At 33.9% G+C, this 21,161-nt stretch overlaps 2 protein-coding genes across 2 annotated transcripts; one reads left to right on the top strand and one right to left on the bottom strand.

The window, feature by feature from the left end:
* Positions 1-14,641: 14,641 nt before the first annotated feature.
* On the top strand, positions 14,642-15,626 carry LOC129303718 (uncharacterized). The gene has a single exon (XM_054943209.1). It carries the CDS (start codon positions 14,718-14,720, stop codon positions 15,330-15,332), a length of 615 nt encoding a protein of 204 aa, XP_054799184.1. The 5' UTR covers positions 14,642-14,717; the 3' UTR covers positions 15,333-15,626.
* Positions 15,627-18,013: 2,387 nt separating this feature from the next.
* On the bottom strand, positions 18,014-20,420 carry LOC129303717 (pentatricopeptide repeat-containing protein At5g66520-like). The gene has a single exon (XM_054943208.1). The coding sequence runs from the start codon at positions 20,229-20,231 to the stop codon at positions 18,654-18,656; it is 1,578 nt and encodes a 525-aa protein (XP_054799183.1). The 5' UTR covers positions 20,232-20,420; the 3' UTR covers positions 18,014-18,653.
* Positions 20,421-21,161: the final 741 nt, after the last annotated feature.

Raw genomic sequence — 21,161 nt, 5'->3', positions numbered from 1 at the left:
GATAGTTGGGAGCCATTAATGGCCACAAAATTGGCATTTATTATGGGAGTTAAGAGCGTTTAGTAATTATTAATAGTGATTGTTAGCTTAGTAATAACAATATGAGTTGCTGGGATCTAATAAATTCATTAGGTATGATTGAGAGTAAGCTTATGACTTTGTTGAAAGGGATTAGGTGGAGTTATGATGTTAAAAATTGCCCAAAATTGGGGTAATGATGTTATCCTTGTGATATAATTACAGATTAATCAATTAGCACCATTTAAGTTTGAAAAGAAGCTTTGAAAGTTGGTATTTTGTGGGTAAACATTTAACCTCTTAAAGGTTTGAGATAACTGGGGGAAATCTAGTTTGTATAATTGTTTATTAATTAGTTATTTGTTGAATTTAATGATTTGAAAACTTATTGGTGTTTGAAAACCCATTGATGCAAATGTTAGAAATGTGATAAATTGTGGCGTGAATTTGTGTAGGATTATTGAGGGCAATATGCATGAATACATATGTTACTAATGATAATGAATGATAATGAATATATACATGCATTTATGAAAATGAATAACTAGTGATATTAGGCATGCGGAGATATGTTGTTATATAATGGAGAAAATATGGTTATGGATGTGATATGACATGATTGTTGGTAGAATTGCATAATATGTGTTAATATGTAATAGCATGATCATTGGTAAGAGTTTCGTCTAGGAAAAGGGCTAAATTTTTTAAATCCACGTGATAGTGATGCTTACCGTTGGAATCAAAAGCTAGCCTTAGCATCAACCATTGGAAATTAGGAGGTACATGTTCGATTCAGGATTATTCCACTTGTTCTTCGAGGGACTCAAACCTAACTAATCTCCGTCAATTCATAAGGAGGCTAGATTAAAAGCATGACACCTCATACTTGTTAGTATTGAGGGAAACTATAATAAATGAGTAATTGAATTAACCTTGGCCTGGTAGCTCCTCACAAATAAAACTTAAGTTAGTCTAAGTTATGGATATAGCCACTAATAGCACTAGTTTCATGTTGGAGGTAATAGGAGGGTATAAAATTGACATTGATCATACATTTTATTCTGGCCATATGGTTGTTATTATTGTAGTCTAGCATGTTTTGGGGTGTAAGGTTATTATTTTTACAACCCTAAGATATGTATAATTATGATGTATCTAATGATAGGTTTGTATGCCTAGTCACATAGTTGTTATTGTTGTGGTGTATGCGATTGAAGTCATTGCCATTTGCATCTATATTTAATTGATATGTAACTGTATAGGCTAGTTAACCTTGATTACTAAGTGGTTGTGCTCACCTCTTATTATTCAATATTTTAAAATCTAGCTCATCAAATCAAGATTGGGAAAATAACTAGAGGCCTAGGGCTGAGTGAAAATCATATTAATAAGGCTCTAGATTTACTCATATATGTATTTTGATGGTTGATTTACCAACTAGGATTTCATTTTATTATTTTATTACTTGCATTATAATTGAAAGTTTTTTGTGTCTTTCATGCTCTAAGTTATTGGCATATGGTTGTAAAGCTTAAATAGGATTGAAATACTAGTGCAAGTAAGGTAAAGTGCATTTGCATTGTTTTAGATAAATATTAATGATTTGATGCAAGTTATCTACCCTTTCTTGTTTTTTGTAAATCAAGAGGTTGAGTGGTGAATTTGTATAATATGTATATTTGATTGACTATGGTAGGTTGTATAAGTCCTAAACGGTCTATTGAGTGTGGTCTAAAAGTTGGTGTAAGCTTTTGGCGCATGTATTGGAGTTTGGGCACTCTAATTTTGAGTTTTTATGAAAAATGAGTAAAAATTAAAAAGTGTGTCCCACTTTTGATAGAAAGATAATTTGGTTGTGAAATTGTGCCATTAGCTAGTACTAGAAGAAAGCTCTCTGTAAACATGTAAATCACCTCAATCAGATGTTGGATGAAAAAATTGGAATGCATTAAAAGTTCATCTTGGGTGTTGTTTTATGACAACAAAGTTTATAGTCAAATTCGTGTAATGCACCACAGTACATAGTATAGAGGCAACACGCCGTAGTGTATGTACCATTTTTAGCAGAAAATAAATACTTGTTTCTTTTGCAAATGCTTTTACTTGTTTTGGAATCCCATGCTTCCGCACATACTTTACACTTTGATTTGGGAATATTGAAAGTGGATGGAAGTATTTTAAATATTGAAAACTTGGGATCCCATTTATATAATTTGATAAACTTGATAATTATAATGTTTTGTGGTGATTGGGGGAGGGTTAGTAAGGACAACTTTACTTGTCTAACCCAAAGTATACACATATGTTGTTAAATGAAAGCATTCAGAGAGAACTTCTAATGCACTTCATTTCTCTGTTTAATATCTGATTGAAGTAATCTAGGTATTTACAGAAAACTCTTTCATAGCACTAGTTAATGGCATTGGCCTCACTCACATATCAATTTTCGTTAAAAAGTGAGCATCCGTTTACAAAATTATTCCTTTCAAACTTAAAAACACATCTAAGCGTCCAATTTCATTTCCCAATGACAAGACTCACAAAAGTCCCTAAATCACACTTTATAGACTATAATGGACCTGTGTAACACACAATGACAATTTAATAACATGTAAATCAAAATTTCAATGCTTGATCTCTTGATTACAAAGCAGCAGAAAAGGGAGCCTAATTCTTATAAATTGACTGGTAATTTAAATCATCCATACTTTTACACAATTTCCTATTTACGCTAGTATTTCAATCATATTTAAACTTTACAAATATGTCATATACGATTTAGGGCACTAAATACACATTCAAAAACAACTCCACTATTAATGCAAGTAGTTAAAAATTATATGATACCTAATTATCAATAAAAATACACATGATTAAATTTATAAGAGGCCTACAATTAAGATAATAAAATCCTATGCCTCAAGCTGTTTTCCTCTGTCCTATCTCAATGAGCTTGCACTTGTAATATTAAAAAGAGATGAGTAAGTATAACTACTCAATAATCAAGGTTAATCTAGCATCATATACAAATGCATGTTAATCAATTATCATGATGTAAGTGGCAAAACATAACATTCACAATATATATATATATATCTATATATCTTTCAAATGATTAGCCATGACTACAAAACTAACAATTATGTGATCATGCACTTATATATGTCATAATTTTAAAAAAAAGGGAGGGAACACAATAACATCAACCTTGTGTCCCATATAAATAATATGCCAGACCATAACAATAACAACCATGCGGTCATATATGATATGCAAGACTACAAAATAACAACCATATAGCTGCTGCACAATTTGTATGTGGCTGCTGCACAATTTGCATGATCAATTTCATTCTTATACCTCTTGCTATCTCTAACACGAACTAATGGCTATTTAGGGAGTTTCACCTAGTTGATTGAACTATCCAAGTGTCTTTCACTCGTGAGAAGCTGCCCGACTAAGACTATTACACTTGTGACTTACAATTTTTCTCCAATACTAATAATCATGGGTGTTGTACCCCTAAGCTAGTCTTCTCATAAATTGGTGGAGATTAGTTAGGTTCAAATTCCTCAATAAACAAGTGACACGGTCCCTTAAAGAATAAGTGGGAAAAATCAATAGAGGCAAGCCATTAAGCTTCGAATGGTGGCCTTATCAGGTAGTTTTTAAATTTCTACTCTTCTTGTAACATCTCGAATTATAATTCTTAATTAATTAGCAAGATAATTAGGTTTAATTATTATATGGAGTTAGTGAATGGTTAAAAGGGCTAAAGATTAATATGGTATGCAATTACAGAGAGCTAACATATGTTTTGAGTTGTGATTTCAACCTTAGGATTGAATTTGGAGTGAGGTTTAGGCTATCCAAACATTAAAAATGGAGAAAAAATAAAGAGAAAGCTTTGTGTCCTATACTGCAGCGCATTCCCTTATTTTTCATAACTTAATGTTTAATTGATTTTAAACATTTTCACTCCTATAAGGTATTCCATATTCCAAACATTATTTACTCTAATTAAAAATTTGCTAAATGATTTTTGAGTATTTAAACTATGTGAAGAATTGGAATCCCATTTATACAAATTTGTAACTTAGTAATCTAATTAGTTTAGCCCAATGATTACCTTTATCTTAGTGAAAATTGTAATTAAGTAATTGGAGATTTTACAATTCTCTCCATAGGCGAACTCCCCCTTAAATGATCATGCAATGCAACTCATGATATGGTTATTTGCATGTGGACTTCAAGCATATGGTTATTGCATGCAATTTCTCAACAACCTTGTTCATATGTTTCACAATCACAATCATGCTACTATATATTGCAATTCACAATCACATCTTATATTACTCATTTCTATGTTTACATGCCTTTACTCAACTCCCAAAACTCTAATTCCTCACATATAAGGATATCTATTGGACTATTAGCTCTCTCTAACTTACATTAGCTTCATTAAGCTTCTACATTCCCATTAATGGCATTTAAACTCCTCCAAACAACCTGTTTATGGCTATTTTTATATATTAATGGCTCCACTAACCAATATATTGTAATGCCATCAATGCTTAGTTTAAATAATAACTAAACAAATTCTATTAACTACTTAACTCTATTTAAATCAATAGGTTTAAACCCAATAGCCTTCATAATAAAAATTATCTTACTCAAACAAACCTTAACTTAAAATTTTAAGAAAATGAAGAGAATGGAAGTAGAGGGCCTTAAATTATGCTTACCTTTGTTGTATACAAACTTATAAAACGTCACAAATCTTCATCAATAGCAAGTTTTAGCACAGCCAAACTCGTGCTCTTTCATTTTCTTTCTCACCTCTCCTTTTCTCTTTATTTCAAAAACTAATTTTCTCTCCTTTTGCTACCAAAAATTGACTATGCATTACAGAACATGTGGCATCCTTCTCTCATTTCTTTGGCTTGTGTGTTGCCGTATATGATACAGAGGCACTTTCCCTTATTTTCTTCCCCCTTGAGGCTTGGATGTCCTAACTCCACTTCAAACTCAATCCTAAAGTTAAAACCACAACCCAAAACATTCATTAAAACCCTTTAACTACACATCACATTAATTTACCTAATTAACCTATTTAATTTAGTTTAATGAGGGTTAATTTTTTCAAGATGTTATAATTGGTCGGTCCCACTTAAGTGGGAAAATTGAAACCCACCACCCCTGGAATTGCAAATTTAATATTAGCCTTGAAATGGATTGAAATTTTTGTGACCAATATGCCCTCCTAAAAAATGCCCAAATCTTGTCCCCTTTTTCCTTCCTTCAACATGTTCACCCACGGGCATGGATGACTCGACACAAACTTCCTTTTTTACCGGCAACTTTTGAAACATCCCTTATTATATACTAGATTCATTTTATATTAAATATTATTATTATCCAAAACTCAAATATTCTAAAAAAGTAACTCTACCTTGATAAAAAATTATCTATCATTGTATTAGAGAGTAAAAGACATTTTCTGAAATATTATCATAGTAACAAACAGTAAAAGATATTTTTCCAAACATTGTCATAGTAATATAAAGGCTTACCATCATAGTAGAATAGACAGAACCAATAATTTAGAAACCCTACCATGGTAGAAGAGTCTAATACCATGATAGAAAAGAACTTTTATATAATTAAATATTTACAAATATCAGCAATCATGGTAAAAAAGGATTTATCATGTTAGTAAAAGAATTTCACAAATATCTTTCTGTTCCCATACTATTATATTAGGATAAAGGAAAAATTTTATGCTTCCTTCGTTAAAAAATTAATGCATTTTAAATGAATCTCACTTTCAATAAATTAGTTTAACTATTTTCAATTATCACCATTTTTTCATACTTATCCTTATTAATAAAGTGTTTCACTTAAAAATGAATATAAAGGAATTTATTTATTAAGGAAATTCTTGGAAAAAATATATTAATTACACATTGAAATACTAAAATGTCTTACATTTAGTTTTGAATCAAATCTGAATCTACTAATATGAGAATTTTATTGGTGGGCGGTTTTTAAACCTTAAGGCATGTCCTGGCCTTAGTGAGCTCCAGGACCCAATTCACCTAAAAAAATTTATATAAAAATAACTTATATTTTTTAAAACACCACAGATTTAATGTTTCAAAAAATGTCTTACATCTTTTAACAAAAAAAAATACTTAACATTATATACTTAATGTACTTATTTTTAATTAAAACAAAACATGTAGATATTTTATAGATTATTTATTCTATAATAAACTATTATTTTTTGGTAAACTACAATAAACTATTATTATTAATCTTATTAATACATTAAAATCCATTTGTCTTGATTTAAGTGAATAAAATTATATTAAGTATATAATATTAAGTGCCTAAATTTTACAATAAAACAAAAATATTTGTTAGCACAAGATCTAATAGATTTTTAGGTTAAGGTACATTTTTACTCATGAACTATTCTTTGAGGAGCACCCAGTGTCTTAAACTACTTGTCGTGGCAATTTCACCTCTAAAGTAATTAGAACATAACATATTTGCCCTTGACGTTAAATACCTAATATTGACTATTAAAAATGCTGACTGAGACTTAATTATAACAAACAATGCCACCTGTTATGTTAGATAGATTCGAGTTATGGTGTATTTTTATCCTTGAACTATTCTTTGAGAAGTACTAGTGTCCTAAACTATTTTCATCATAGCAATTTTACTCTAAAACTAATTAAAACATAGTAGATTCTGAATGTCTGTAAATAACTTAAGTAAATTCCTTTTTTGCCCTTCTTTCAATTTAATTAAAATTAAAATAAGTTATTTGTAACATCTTAAGTTTTTCAATTAGTAAATTTTAGTATTTTTAAGGGTAAATTAGTTAATTTAGATAAATTATTGATTAACGAGTCTATGGAAAACTAATATAATTTTTGGATCCTTGGACATCCTTAGAAGAGGGCTAGGTCGATGTTTAAGTAGGCCATGACATGAAAAGGAGTTTAAATTTTGGTGGGACTTTCTGTACCATGTACCGTGGCAGGTTGTCAATATGCTGCGGCGCTTGTGTAAAATCTGCACAAAAGAGAGAAAGAAGGAACTCAAGAGTAGTGATAAAGAGAGACTTGTAGCTGTTAGGGCTTATTTTCAATGTAATTTTAGAGGCCTTTCAAGCTTCATATACATTGTGTAAGCCTTCCTTTCTTCTCCCTCTCCCTCATTGTGTGAAAATTTAGACATTTGGGGTAATGGGGGCCTTGATTTCGATTTCTTGGATTTAGATTGAATCTATTAGTTTATTTAAGATCTTGAAGAGTTAAATCAAGCATCTAACCCTAAGTTTATGAGTTTTATGGTGATTGAAAATTTTTGGTAAGGGTTTGGACTACCCTAGGTATAATTTGAAGATTTTGAGACAATGTGGGATATTGGTTAGTGATTTTGGTATGTTGAGATGTTTAATAAAATCGTTAGAGTGTTTGGGAATGGTTGATATTGTTAAAAAAAGAATTTTGATATTTTAGACACTTAAAACCTAGTAAGACGTTCAAGAGGAAATCCCGAAATGTATGCTCTTCGCGGATGATATAGTTCTTATAGCAGAGACAAGAGAAGAGGTTAATTGCAAACTTGAGTTATGGAGGAGGACATTGGAGTCGAAAGGTTTTCGTCTGAGTAGAAGTAAGACGGAATATTTATATTGTAAATTTGATAAAGGACTATTCGAAAATAATTTGGAAGTAAAATTGGGAGATCAAATTATACCTCAAGTGGAAAAGTTTAGATATTTGGGAGCCATTATCCAAAATGATGGCGAAATCAGTGGAGATATTTCACATAGAATTCAAGCTGGGTGGTTTAATTGGAGAAAAGCTAAAGGAGTTATTTGTGACCGTAAGGTGCCTAATAAACTTAAAGGAAAGTTTATCGTACTGCTATCAGACCGGCAATGTTATATAGTAGTGAATGCTGGGCTCTAACGGGACAGCAAGAGCATAAAGTTGGAGTAGCAGAGATGAGAATGTTACGATGGATGTGCGGACATACACGTAAAGATAAAATTCGAAATGAGCACATACGTGAAAAAGTGAGGGTGGCACCTATTGAGGAAAAAATGGTAGAAAATCGGTTGAGATGGTTTGGGCATGTACAAAGAAGACCAAGGGAGGCACCAGTGAGAAGAGTGGAACATATAACTTTGAGTCCGATTAAGAGAGGTAGAGGAAGGCCTAAGAGAACACTCTTGGAAGTTGTTGAACGTGATCTCTTAATTAATAATATTTCTAAAAGCTTAATAAATGATAGAGCACAATGGCGTCTTGCAATCCATGTAGCCGACCCCACCTAGTGGGATAAAGGCTTGTTGTTTGTTGTTGTTGTTTTGTAGACACTTAAAACCTAGTGAATTCAAAGTTATCCCGAGTGATAATTGATGATTGTCACTTGATTGTGTAAATTGAACGTTACTCGAGCTATATCATGTGTATAGAATGTTTGAGACAATGTGGGATATTGGTTACTCGAGATATTTGAGACAATATGGGATATTATTTAGTGATTTTGGTGTGTTGAGATGTTTAATAAAATCGTTAAGAGTGTTTGGGAATGGTTGATGTTGTTAAAAAAAGAATTTTGATATTTTAGACACATGAAACCTAGTGAATTCAGAGTTATCCAGAGTGATAATTGATGATTGTCACTTGATTGTGTAGATTGAATGTTACTCGAGCTATATCATGTGTATAGAACGTGTGAAGCTAACGTTGAGCCACAATAACTCTTTTGTGTAATAAAGGGTTGAGATAACGAAATGATTTACATTATTTGATTGTATTACTTAACTGTCTGTGAGTATATATGTTAAATCTATTACTTGAGATTTGATATCCTTGCATATTGTAAAATGTGATTTTGTGCATGAAAAATTTATTTACAAATGATGAGGATGATGAAAGTTATATATGAATGGGTTGAGAAATTTGAAATATATATGTGATGTATATGTTGAGTGTGGGCATGATCATGTTAGGGGGTGAAAATTCACCCGTAGGAAGGAATAGTGAAAGTCCATATAGCATGTATCTTCTTAGTGTCTAGTAAGGTACAGTGTTAAAGATTTTCTCCTTAGTATTCATGCGGGATACGGTGTTGGAGAGTGACGCTCTTTAGCATCAATGATGTGGTGTTGGAGTAATGACACCTCAATTCATATGCGATAGGGGGAAACCATAGTCCAAAAGTAGGATAGGACACCTTTGGTTGGGTGATCCTACCATTGAAGGTGAGCTCAAATCATTATGAATGTGTACTTAGTCTAAAAGCCTATGATTTTGATTGGGATGATATGGAAGCTCGGATGGTAGAATGATCATGCTAATGGTAAAAAGATTTGTATTAATGAAAGAGTATGTGGTGACATGCTAAAAGTATATTTTTAGAGTTTTATAGTTTTACTCTCTTATGGTTGTGCATGTTAATTAATAGTAGTAAATTATTCTATTACTGAGATGTTTATCTCACCCTGTGGTTATATTTTACAAGTGAAGGCTTCGGTAAAGGCAAGAGGAAGAAAAGGGCATTTAATGAGTGAAGAGCATAGTTGTATAGCTCTTCCCTTTCCTCTTTTTGGGTATTGTAATAAATATTGTTAACATATAATGCCAACTTAGAAACATAATATTGTTGTGATTATCCCTTGATATGAATTTGCAATAAGGGTGTGTGTATCTTGGTCTAAGGTTGATGCTGTGGGTTAAGTGTGTGTGCTTGGCCAAGTTACACTCATATGTGATATATTTAAAATGATTGATATGCCAAAATGAGCAAGTTGATATATGTGTTAGGTTTTATTCATCCCTTATATTGTTGTGAATTGGGGTTTTTATGGTCATTTTAAATGTGAATGCTTAATTACATGTTATGATTAAATTATCATGTTAATGTGTGGTCCATTTGAGGTAGTTAAAGTGTCTCTAGGGCTAATGGCAATCGACATTATGAGTTGGACACTTTTGTGTGTGTTTTGAAGTGAAAATGAACCATTTTGGGTTCAAGTATTCATCTTTTAAATAAACGATTGTTTGAGTGTGAGACCGATGGCAATAGCTAGAGGGCTCGAAAAGCTTTGTTTGGATACTTAAACCACCCAAATCGAACGTGGGATGGCGAAACGGTGCCTTCCGAAAGTTTGGAGACTGTCATGACAACAATCTGCTGTCATGACAGTAGGTGCGCATAGCAGTGCATGGTAGTTGCATCGCGGCACAAGCGGCCTTTAAAGGATTTGTCCCTCTGCGCCATCCACGGCAGTGGGCGCAGCTTGTGCCACGACTAACAGGCTAGAATTTTTACAAAAAGGCTTGTTTCAGCTTGTTTTAAAGTAATTTGATTTCCATGCTTCCATACTTATTTTTAATTATGGTTTGAGTTCAAACAATATTTTAAAAAGGGTTTTCTTGAGATCTCAATGTTTTAAACTAATTATCTTTTAAACCTTTGGGTTGTGATAACTTTATGGGATTTCATCTAATCTTAGTTATCACAACAGTGTGTATGAGTATTGTTTTGGTAATGTCGAGGTGGACATTACATTATCTAAGCTACTAGCTTTAAATTGAGGAGAAATGATAACATTTTTAATTATAAGAAAATTGTTAACCAATCATAGAGGAATGGGTAGGTGGGGCTAATTGACAATAAAATACATAAGCAAGCAATAATTAAAAATGATAGAATGGCTAGTTGAGAGAAAGAGGTCCACCCAATAATGCTCCCTCTGTGTGTGTGGTAGGGGGTTTATCATTAAACTCTGCATGACTTCTTCTCTATAAACATCCATAATTAAATTTAATATTTTAATAAAAATAAAGAAGAAGGGTAGAAAAGGATTGATTGAGTTATTTAAGGATATTAAAAAATATGATTGTTCATGGTGAACAACAAAAATATCAAGTGTGCTAGAGATGCTGAGTCTCAGATGATAACAAAGAGTCCTTGAGTTCTCTTATCATAATTTACCCAAATGTAAAAGATATAAAGGAATTGAAATAATAAGTATTTGATTAATAGAATTTGCAAATTACAAAGTTATAAAGGTTATAATGCTAAAGATAATGCTAGAGCTATCTAGAAATAAAAGTTAAAAGTGTAATGAACTTTGATGATTGATTGTTACTCGATCCTTTCTTTCTATGACTTTCTCTTTCTTTTATACTGGTTTAGCTGGGACGATTGGCTCTACAGAATTTGGAGCTCTTTTGTGAAGTATTGGGATTTAATAGGCATGGTGTAACAGCCCTCCTGGGTCACCACTGCCTCTCCAGGGTCTTTTCCCAGGCGCTGGACAACACACATATCACCACATGATTGCCGGCTTTACCACAGGTGGTACTGTGGCTATTCCTCACCCCACCCTCACGGGGGTCTTTTGGAACCTCCCCAGACTCGAACCTCCAACCTCTACCACCTTAACGAAGTTGAGGCGAAGTCTGGTACCATTGAGTCAGTGACTCAATGGTACCAGACTTCGCCTCAACTTCGTTAAGGTGGTAGAGGTTGGAGGTTCGAGTCTGGGGAGGTTCCAAAAGACCCCCGTGAGGGTGGGGTGAGGAATAGCCACAGTACCACCTGTGGTAAAGCCGGCAATCATGTGGTGATATGTGTGTTGTCCAGCGCCTGGGAAAAGACCCTGGAGAGGCAGTGGTGACCCAGGAGGGCTGTTACATAAAAAATTTATAACACACCAAATTTTTTTTTATAATTTAACTCAACCATAGTTGGGTTACAGCCACCCAACACATTTTTATATCAATAATTTCAATATAAAATATTTTATAATTGACTTCAACTTACACACTATAACATTTCAAATAAATTTTTACCTCCCACATGCCATTAGGCTAAATCACATTTGTCTATCCTTATACTTCCAACAAGTAAACTAAATCACATTTGTCCATCCTTATACTCCCAACAAGTAAAATAAGCAATTTAATAAATTTTTAACACAAGCCAGTTATTTGACCTTATAATCATGCCATTTTAACCAATCCAAAGTAAACCAAATATTAAAATTACAGTCATCCAAATTGTACCAAAAATAGAAATAGTTTGAAAGGTATGATTACTTTTATATATTTATATAATTGACAATAAACAAAAAGCCCTAATATTGGCAATATAACACATTATAAATCATAAATTAAATACCCAAAAGAGACAGTGGATCTATACCACTAAGCCTCTGGGACTCCTCCACGTGTCACTCGTGGCTCTTCTCCTGAAAATTGTTAACCACATAATGAGACTCAAAAGTCCCAGTAACCAAAGCCAATTTATGATAGTGTATACAAACAGTTAAGTGTGTGCTTACTAAGTGAGAATTAAAAATAATATAATTCCAACAATATATGAAATATTACAATACACACAAACAACTATCCTTATATCCCTCAATTAACCTCGAGCCGTAGCCCTCACTCGGTGCTAAATTACCCGGCCAAAGGTAGATTAGCCCGAGCCCTTACAAGCCACCTATTGAGCTCCAATAGGGGCGTACCACGTGGCACATAAATACAACAATAATAGCAAGTCTCCCAACACTTCCCACAATAATTAAACAAATTCATAATAATATTGCACAATTATACAATATTACAAAATTCATAATTTTCTCAATAATCACCCAATTAACATGAAGTAACACTAATCACAAATTAAAAGCATGGTTACCTTGTGGCTTTTTCAATAAATTATTCCTTAAAATTTCTCTCTCACCACAATCTTCACCAGTAATACAATCTACAAATAACATATTATTTATAAATATTAGTTTCAATTTTTGAAACTAATAAAATAATTCTAATAATAGAATTAAAAATATAACATAATTCCTAATCTCAATCTTAATACAAATCTATAGTTAATACTATTAAGTAAAATTTTTAACTCCTCTTTTAATTATCAATAAACATTAATAATCTAAAAATCAACTTCTAAACTAATTTCTATTATCAAAATTTTCTTTTTATTTCATAAATTCGTACCTAAAATATCTAAAAATTAAAAATTGAGTCTCTAGCTTAGAATCATAATCCTATAACCATAATAATTCATTTCTCATCCCAAATAATCATCTATACCTCAATAAATCAACATATATTTTCAGATCTAGTTTAGAATTTGATCCATAAGCCACAAATTCAAAGATCATCAACAAATTTATACTCTAGAACATTTATTATACTACTGACAACCTCAAAAACTATATTTATTCAACATAAATTCATCCCTCTTCCAGATTTTAAATTTTCTACCACTACAAACTCAGAAACTAAAGAAGAAGGATGACTAAGAAAAATTTTTAGAACACTTACTTAGTTTTAAAAAGCTTAAAATCACACCCTAAATATCCTATTAAAAACTCTTACCTTAAAAATTTAGATATTTTGCACCGGCAACTCGCTTCTCTCCGCCTCAACTCGCGCGCAGGAAAAGAATTGAAGAAATGAAAGGAAACGGGTGAGTTTTATAAAAATTCAGTGGGTCCCACACATTTTTTTTATTCTTTTCTCTCTCTTCTTTCTTTCTTTCTTTTTTTTATTATTATTATATGTAATGATGGAACGCGTAACGCCGAAAGCAAAACTCGTTTTTCTTCTTCTTCTTCCTTTCTTTTTTTTATTATAATAATAATTTAATAATATTTTTTTATTATTTTTTAATTAATTTTAATTTTTTTTAAATTAATTTTTTTTAAATTTTAATTTAGAATTATATCCTAAGTTAGATTTAATAATCATCTCCTACTAATTTGCTTACCTCTAAATATTTTTTTTAAAAATTTCTATTTACCAAAAATTAACTATTAAAAATTTAAATTGGGATGTTACACATGGCCCATGAGATTCGTGGCATGATCTTTCTATTTGTAACGTGTATAAACTATTGTTAACTGCCAGCTTGTGCCACCAAAACATCCACTAATAATGGCCATGACCTTGTGAGATTGGGGGTTTCTTGAGATCACGGTTTGGTGTGAGGCAATGGTCTAGATAAAGATTCTGAGTCTTAAGAGATTCATAGACCCGAATTGACTTACGTTATTTCATCATGATCTGTATTGGCCTTATTATTAGATTGCTTATTAGGTTTGACTTTTCAGTTATGCAGCTCATTTTTTGTTATACTAATGATAAACGATGTTTTAGTTTTAACCCAAACAATATTACATTTTAATTACTTTAAGGATAAAATTTTTATAAAGTAAATAGTTTAGCACACTTGATGCTTTTTGAAAAATAATTTAAGAGTAATAATGTACCTTAATTGAACTCCACCTTCCTAATATAACAGGTGATATTTTCTATTAGACTTAAGTTTTAATCAGTATTTAAATCGTACGTCAACATTGGGTTATGTTTTACTTATTTTATAAATGAAATTAATCTGACAAATATTTTAAAATACTAGATACTTTTTAAAAAAATAATTCAGACATGAAAATATACTTCAACAAATGAGAAGAAACTATCGAAGTTAAACCTTGAAGTCCACGCGTCTTGACCTGTCAGCCATTCAAAAGAAGTCCTCCCTACTTTCACCAAATATTTGTGTGCCTCTTTTTCCAATCTATTTGCTTACCCTTCTGCTTCTCTCTTTTATCTCTCTTTTCGCAATCCTCCTCCGCCATGGCCTCTTCTCCGTCGCGTCCTCTTCTTCTGCAGATCGCCGCCATCTTGTGCCTCTTCTCCCTCTTTATCTCTGCTAGCGCCAGGCCCTGCCGAACCTTCTTCGTCTCTTCCTACTCCTTCTCCCTCCGCCGCCCTTCCGGCGATTCAAACCCTCAAACCTTTACTACTACCTTCACCCACATCAGATCCTTCATCCCCGTCTACGTTGTTTCCAATAACAACGATAAACCCTCATTCGGTGCCGAGATTTTCTTCGATCGCGCCCTTCCTGCCCGCCCCGTTGAGAAGGAGCTCGAAATTGAGCCTCGGGATTCGAATTTGCCTGTCCCCCTTGGGTTCTCATCCTATGATTTCAGTTCGCTCCGTGATCGGACCAAGGACATTCTCAGTGTTGTTGTGGCTTTGCTCTTCGGCGTCGGATGTGGCGCTCTTACCGCTGCTACCATGTATTTGGTATGGTCTTTGTTCTCTAACCGATATGAGTATGGTTCTTATGATGATTATGTCGATGAGGACGATAATGATGATGGCGTTGAAAGTCCCAAGAAAATGGGATATGTGAAGATTCCGGCTGCTCAGTCTGTGCCTGCACCGGCCAAAGAAGTCGTATGAGAGTAGCTATTCATGTCTTGCGTGGGTCAAATGAAATGAATGGTCTTTACGACCCTACTTTGGATTGTTAATAAGCATAGTATAATCTAATAGAAAACAGGCAAACTTATGGCCTGTTCTAGTGTTTGTTAATGACATGTTTACTGTTCTGCTTATGATTCAAGTGCTAAACGCTAAAATCTCGTCTGTTGTATTCTTACTATCAGTTCTCGTCGGAATTCTTCCTTTCGTATGCTATTTGTCTATATTATTATATATCGGTTACTAATGAATTATGATTTATGATTCTCTTAAGTTTGGATTCATCACATATGGGTCCTAAAATTCTATATCTTTACACTATATAGTACCGGTTGCCTCTTCGCATTATGCGGTAAGCATGGTTATTCTTCCATCGTCGTATGTATGCATCAGACGATATCATCTTATGAATTATGTACCTGGAACAGAAGTCTGCCATTGTCCAAAAGAAAAAGGAACAGAAGTCTGCCTTTTAACTTGTTTTATATATTTTAAGCGTGTATCTTGTGTACAAGAAAAAAAGATTTGTTTCAGGGACGCACTAGTTGTATTTAGTTGTAGCCTTCACTTTTCTTGGTGAAACTGTTAGAAAGGTTAGCTCATCCTTGATTCCTGGAGGATTATCTGTTGTCGTCTTCTTCCACATTATTGGCATTCTATGTAGTTGTGCACTTCATATTACACTGATGCATGGTATCCGTAACCACAATTATTGTCAAAATCAGTGTAGAAGTCAACCTTGATATTGGATTTTGCGGCTTCCTTGGTGAAGTTTTATGGTAATAAAGGAACTTCTAAATCAAATTTCTCTCATTTGGTTATCACTTTTCTGTTGTAGAGCTGAGCTATTCAGCCTTATGAAGTTTGGACTGACAATCTGATTATTAAGCTACATGACAAAATTCGGCAACATGCATTTTAAGGAGTAAAAACGTCTAGTTGTTATAATTGCCTTGCTTGTCTTTTTCTGCTATAAGCAGTTCCTTTCAACAATTGATCCTTTGGAAATCATTTAAGGCAGTAGGATTTCAGGTAGTGAAACAGAATCAGCTTCTAGATACAAGGACAATTGTAGTCTTAGAATAGTGTTATTCTCCATTTAAAGCCTAGCTTCATACTGGTTTCCAATTTTGTGGTACTAAACATGCGTTTGGAAGTTAGATCAGCTGCTACATTCAGTTAAAAAGAATGAAGATGGATGAATTTAGATTGACTATAGTATGTTATTCTGTATACAATAAACTTAGATCTTAGTTGTAGAATCCTGTTGACATACTATGGGATTGACCTTATCCCCAAGTGCTTGTATATTTTTAGGTTGAAGATGGATGTTGGGAGGGAGGGACTAGATGTATTTCAAGGCCGTATTAAATAAGTACTATTTGATTTTTAATGGGCGGCAATGTAGACAGAAATCATTGATGGTTCATCTTTCATGGGGCTTGGCTTTAGACACTTGAGCTTTGGGTTTTACTTGGATGGACCTTCTTTGCACTGTCTTTGTCCTTTCATCTTACTATCATCATATATCTTACTCTGAGTAGCACTGTCACTGGTTCACCTTTCTGATAGAGTTCTACAGACATTCGCATGTTTTCCTCCTCCTCTAAGCATTAGTTTGATAGCGATGAAAGAATTCAGATAAGGTGGCATTAGTGTTTTGGTGGTCAGGGGGGTTTTCATTCTGTCCTTTCCACCCTCATCCCTCGCCCTTTTTGAAGCTGTGGCCAGCCTAAGCAAACTTTCAATGAAATAAGCTTAAAAAAACCACAGTGAAGGGGACTGTAAATGTTTGAATGTCACTTGGAGAAAATCACTAGCAAATGAGACGGTCTTCCCCCTCTTCTTTATATGTTCATCTGTCTATCTGTTTCTCTGCTGGTGAGCTAATTTTTCTTGTGTTTTAATTTTATTTGAAAATTCTATGCCCTTTGTTTGTATTAGCTCCTTGAAGCTTAAATTCCTTGGTAAATTGATTTTTTCAATGAGAAGGTAATGTGAGTTGTGTGGACCACAGATTAAATCTAGCTCATTTCCTCAAACCTCTTATCTGGGCTCCATTGGTTCATTTGTTTGTTTTACCCTCTCAAGTCATCAATCATCCGTTGGAGGTATAATTTCATTTCATTGAGCTTAGTGGAGATTGGGAGACATTAACTGTCAGTGTCTTAAAGATGTTTAAAACAAACAGTAGATGGAAAACTAGTTTCTACCTCTATTCGACATGATTCATTTTGCTTTGGTGCTTCTGTTACTGAAAGTTTACCCATCGCCGCACGCTATAAACCTTGGCTTCAGTGTTTGCTTTGAATTTTGGCTTGGTGCCCTTGTGAGAACGAATCCCAGGGAGAGGACGTATATTTTTCCCTTTGTTTTTTTGTTTTTTGGTCATACACTTCTTCCCCTTTAGTTAATCCCCACGTTATTATAACGCGTCTTTCTTCAAGCATGCTCATTTAACAAGTTGCGATTAATCACATTTAATGGCTTCTCTAACGTCATGAACCTCGCTCGATCTGTTGCTTGAGTAATATCAACTGTGTTGTATTTGCATGCTTTGCGCATCCCTTTTGTCTTAAGGTTTCATGTTTCAAGGCAAATTTTGACTACATCAACGAGGAAGAGGACAAGAAGGCTAGGCCCTGTATTTGCATTCGTACTCGAGAATTTCTATTTCACTTTCGTAATGGTACTGCGGAATTCAAATGGTTCCTTTAACAGAAGATTTGCCAGGGACAAGGGTTTTAAACAGTAATGTGTAGCGATTCCATTGAGGTTCTTGAATTAATCGAAAAGCGCATTTGCTAAGTGAATGAACCGATCAGGGATCTTTTGCGGAGGATCTCCAAGTCTACGTCATCAATGCAATCTGTACGCTAGAAGTTCGTGGGTGAGAAGATTATGTTTGATGTTGCGTGCTTTGCTTCTATGCGCATGAGTCTGCAAGCTTCTCGTTTGTTGAAAGAATCCGGAGTCCCAAAATCTGTCATTCAAATGTTACTTGAGAACACAACGTTCAGTAATCTGAAGACTCCCCTCATATGGTATCAAACTGGACGGCAATACAAAATTCAAAGCTGCGGCATTTTCAAGGCTCAATACTTCTTCATTCATCCCTGTTGGTTTGCTAGCAATTCCAATTTCGAACATTAAATTTCCTTGGCCATGGCTACATTCCTTGAGTGCTACAGTTTAAGATGCTCGTTGAACAAAACAAATGTTGGGAAAGCATTGTTTCCTTCCTTGCTATACTCTATACTCTTGCGAATGATTCCTTCCTGCAAGAACCTCTTGTTCAGTTTATTTACCGTCACCATCATCTTCTAAACAAATAGACTTCAAGTGCTTCTCCATCTCAAACAAAGCCGCCATAATATCTTCCGTGAAGTGATGAGAATAATTTCCAGATACAAATTCACAAACTGCACCATTTATTTCAATCGAGCTGCTTCCTGGAACCTTTCTCACCTTCTTTTCCTGCATTTCTGTTCGTACTTTCGCTACGTCTTCCCACTGTTTTGCAGAAGCCAACGTGTTTGAAAGAAGAGTACGAACTCCACCATGGTCCAAATTCTGGTCATTCAGGAACATGAAAATCTCTATGGCTAACTCAACTTTTCCATACATCCTACAAGCATTCAGTAATGCACCTAAAACGTATGAATCTGGCTCCATTGGCATCTTCCTTACCACGCGTTTTGCCTCTTCCAGCATTCCTGCTTTTCCCAAGAGGTCCACCAAACATCCATAGTGCTGAACCCATGGCTCAATCCGATAATGCTCTCTCATGCTTTTGAATATCCTTAAACCTTTATCCACTAATCCCATTCTACTGCATGCGCTTAAGACACATATGAATGTAACTTCATTTGGCGAAATTCCTTCGTGTTGCATTTTGTCAAATAGTTCAACTGCACTAGCACTCTCATCATGGTTGGCTAAGCCTGAAATCAGAGAGGTGAAAGCAAATACATCTCTGATGGGCATTTTATTGAAAACACTACGAGCAGTTTCAATGCTGCCACATTTGGCGTACATGTCAATAAGAGCAGTACCCAGTGATGTATCCAACACCATCTTGTTCCTATCCACATATGCGTGTATCCATCTTCCTTGATCTAATGCTCCAAGTGAAGCACAAGCTGTTAATGCACTCACAATCCCTGCAGGTGTAGGTCTATACCCAGAAGCAAGCATGTCATTGAAAAGCTCCAAAGCCTCTTTGAAGAAACCCAATTGAACATAACCATTTATCATCGCACTCCAAGAAACTGAATTCTTCTCGGGCATTCGATCAAACAGTTCTCGCGCAGCCATCACCTGTCCCAACTTTGCATACCCATTGATCAAAGCCGTCCAAGTAATAACATCCCTGTTGAAGCTCAAATCAAACAGTTTCCTAGCTGGGTCCATTATATTGCAAGATGCGTACAAATGTATCAACCCATTTTGCACAAAATCATAGGATTCCCAACCCAGTTTGATGACATGGTCATGGAGCATAAACCCCATGGATAAAGCAGAGTTTTTAGTACAAGCTCTCAGGAGGAAAGAGAAAGTGTAGTTGTTAGGCAAGAAGCCATCCTGGAGCATTCTAGTGTACAGAGACAAAGAAGTGGCGGGATCACCCTTTTCTTCAAAAGCTCTGATCATGGAGTTCCAGATCACAGTATTTCGACATGGTAGACAACGGAAGAGTCGGTAAGAGTGGTACAAATCGCCGAAGTCTGAAATGGCACAAGTGGAAATTACTTTACTTGCTATGAACGGATCATATATGTTACCTGAAACTGTGAGAAGAGATTGGATTTGCTTGATGTGTGACAATGTGAGGCATTGATCCAAGAGTGATAATAATGCTCTCTGACTTGATCCCATAATTGATAGAACTAAAAATTGTGGTGTTTTCTATGAAAATTATGGTGTTTAAATCTCATTTCTTTTGTTTGGGAAATCTGAGAACTAGACAGCTACTAAGAGAAAATCGATGATTGATCGAAGCCTGAGAAACTAAGATTATTTCACCGAATAATGCTTCACATGCGGTTCCCGGCGTTTCATGCACGAACGCAGTACTGGTTCTACATGCCATGTCTAGTTCAAAAAATCAAATATATAATGTCATAAAAACAATCCATGTCTAGTTCAAAAAATCAAATATATAATGTCATAAAAACAATCAAATATAAAATATTAACTATATTTATATTATTATTTATTTTTATTTGGTAATACAGCTTTTCTTCAATGCCATGTTGGACAATGGTTACGACTCCATTCACCAATCCATAATTTGTAAGGTTTTGTTTGGAATAGGAAGAAAATATGAATATAGAAAATTAGAGAACAGTAGATAAAAAGACATTTTTAACCCTTATTTCCTCTTAATTTACATTATACTAGCGAAGAACAATGTCTTCTTTTTTTTTCCCCTTACTTTTCTTGCCTAGTTTTCTTTTTTCTTGTTTTTTATCATTCTAAACAAAGCGCAAGAGAGGCATTATAGAAGAGCCTCGTGTTTCTTCCTTCCCATAGTTTCCAGCAAAGTATCCCAAATATAATACTTCAATTAGGGGTGAAAATAAGCTAAGCTGAGTTAAGCGCTTTAACTAAATAGATCTGAGTCTATATGATAAATTAGAAATTTAAACCTATTTAAAAGTAAGTATTTTAAATATTCACATTTTAATTTTAAACATCTCAAATATATTTTAATAATATTATAATATACAATACATAACTTGATTTATTAATTAAAATATATAATAATTGAAAGGACTTACTAACCATAATATAATGTAACAACAA

Source organism: Prosopis cineraria, unplaced genomic scaffold (assembly GCF_029017545.1).
Source record: "Prosopis cineraria cultivar Desert tree isolate PC_DT_omini unplaced genomic scaffold, ASM2901754v1 PC2, whole genome shotgun sequence".
In the NCBI taxonomy this organism is placed as follows: domain Eukaryota; kingdom Viridiplantae; phylum Streptophyta; class Magnoliopsida; order Fabales; family Fabaceae; genus Prosopis; species Prosopis cineraria.
Note: the sequence above shows the minus strand (reverse complement) of the source record. Positions and strands in the feature narration are given on the sequence as shown.

Coding starts and splice junctions, on each gene's coding strand:
- LOC129303718 (XM_054943209.1), top strand. CDS start 14,718: ATGGCCTCTTCTCCGTCGCGTCCTCTTCTTCTGCAGATCGCCGCCATC.
- LOC129303717 (XM_054943208.1), bottom strand. CDS start 20,231: ATGGGATCAAGTCAGAGAGCATTATTATCACTCTTGGATCAATGCCTC.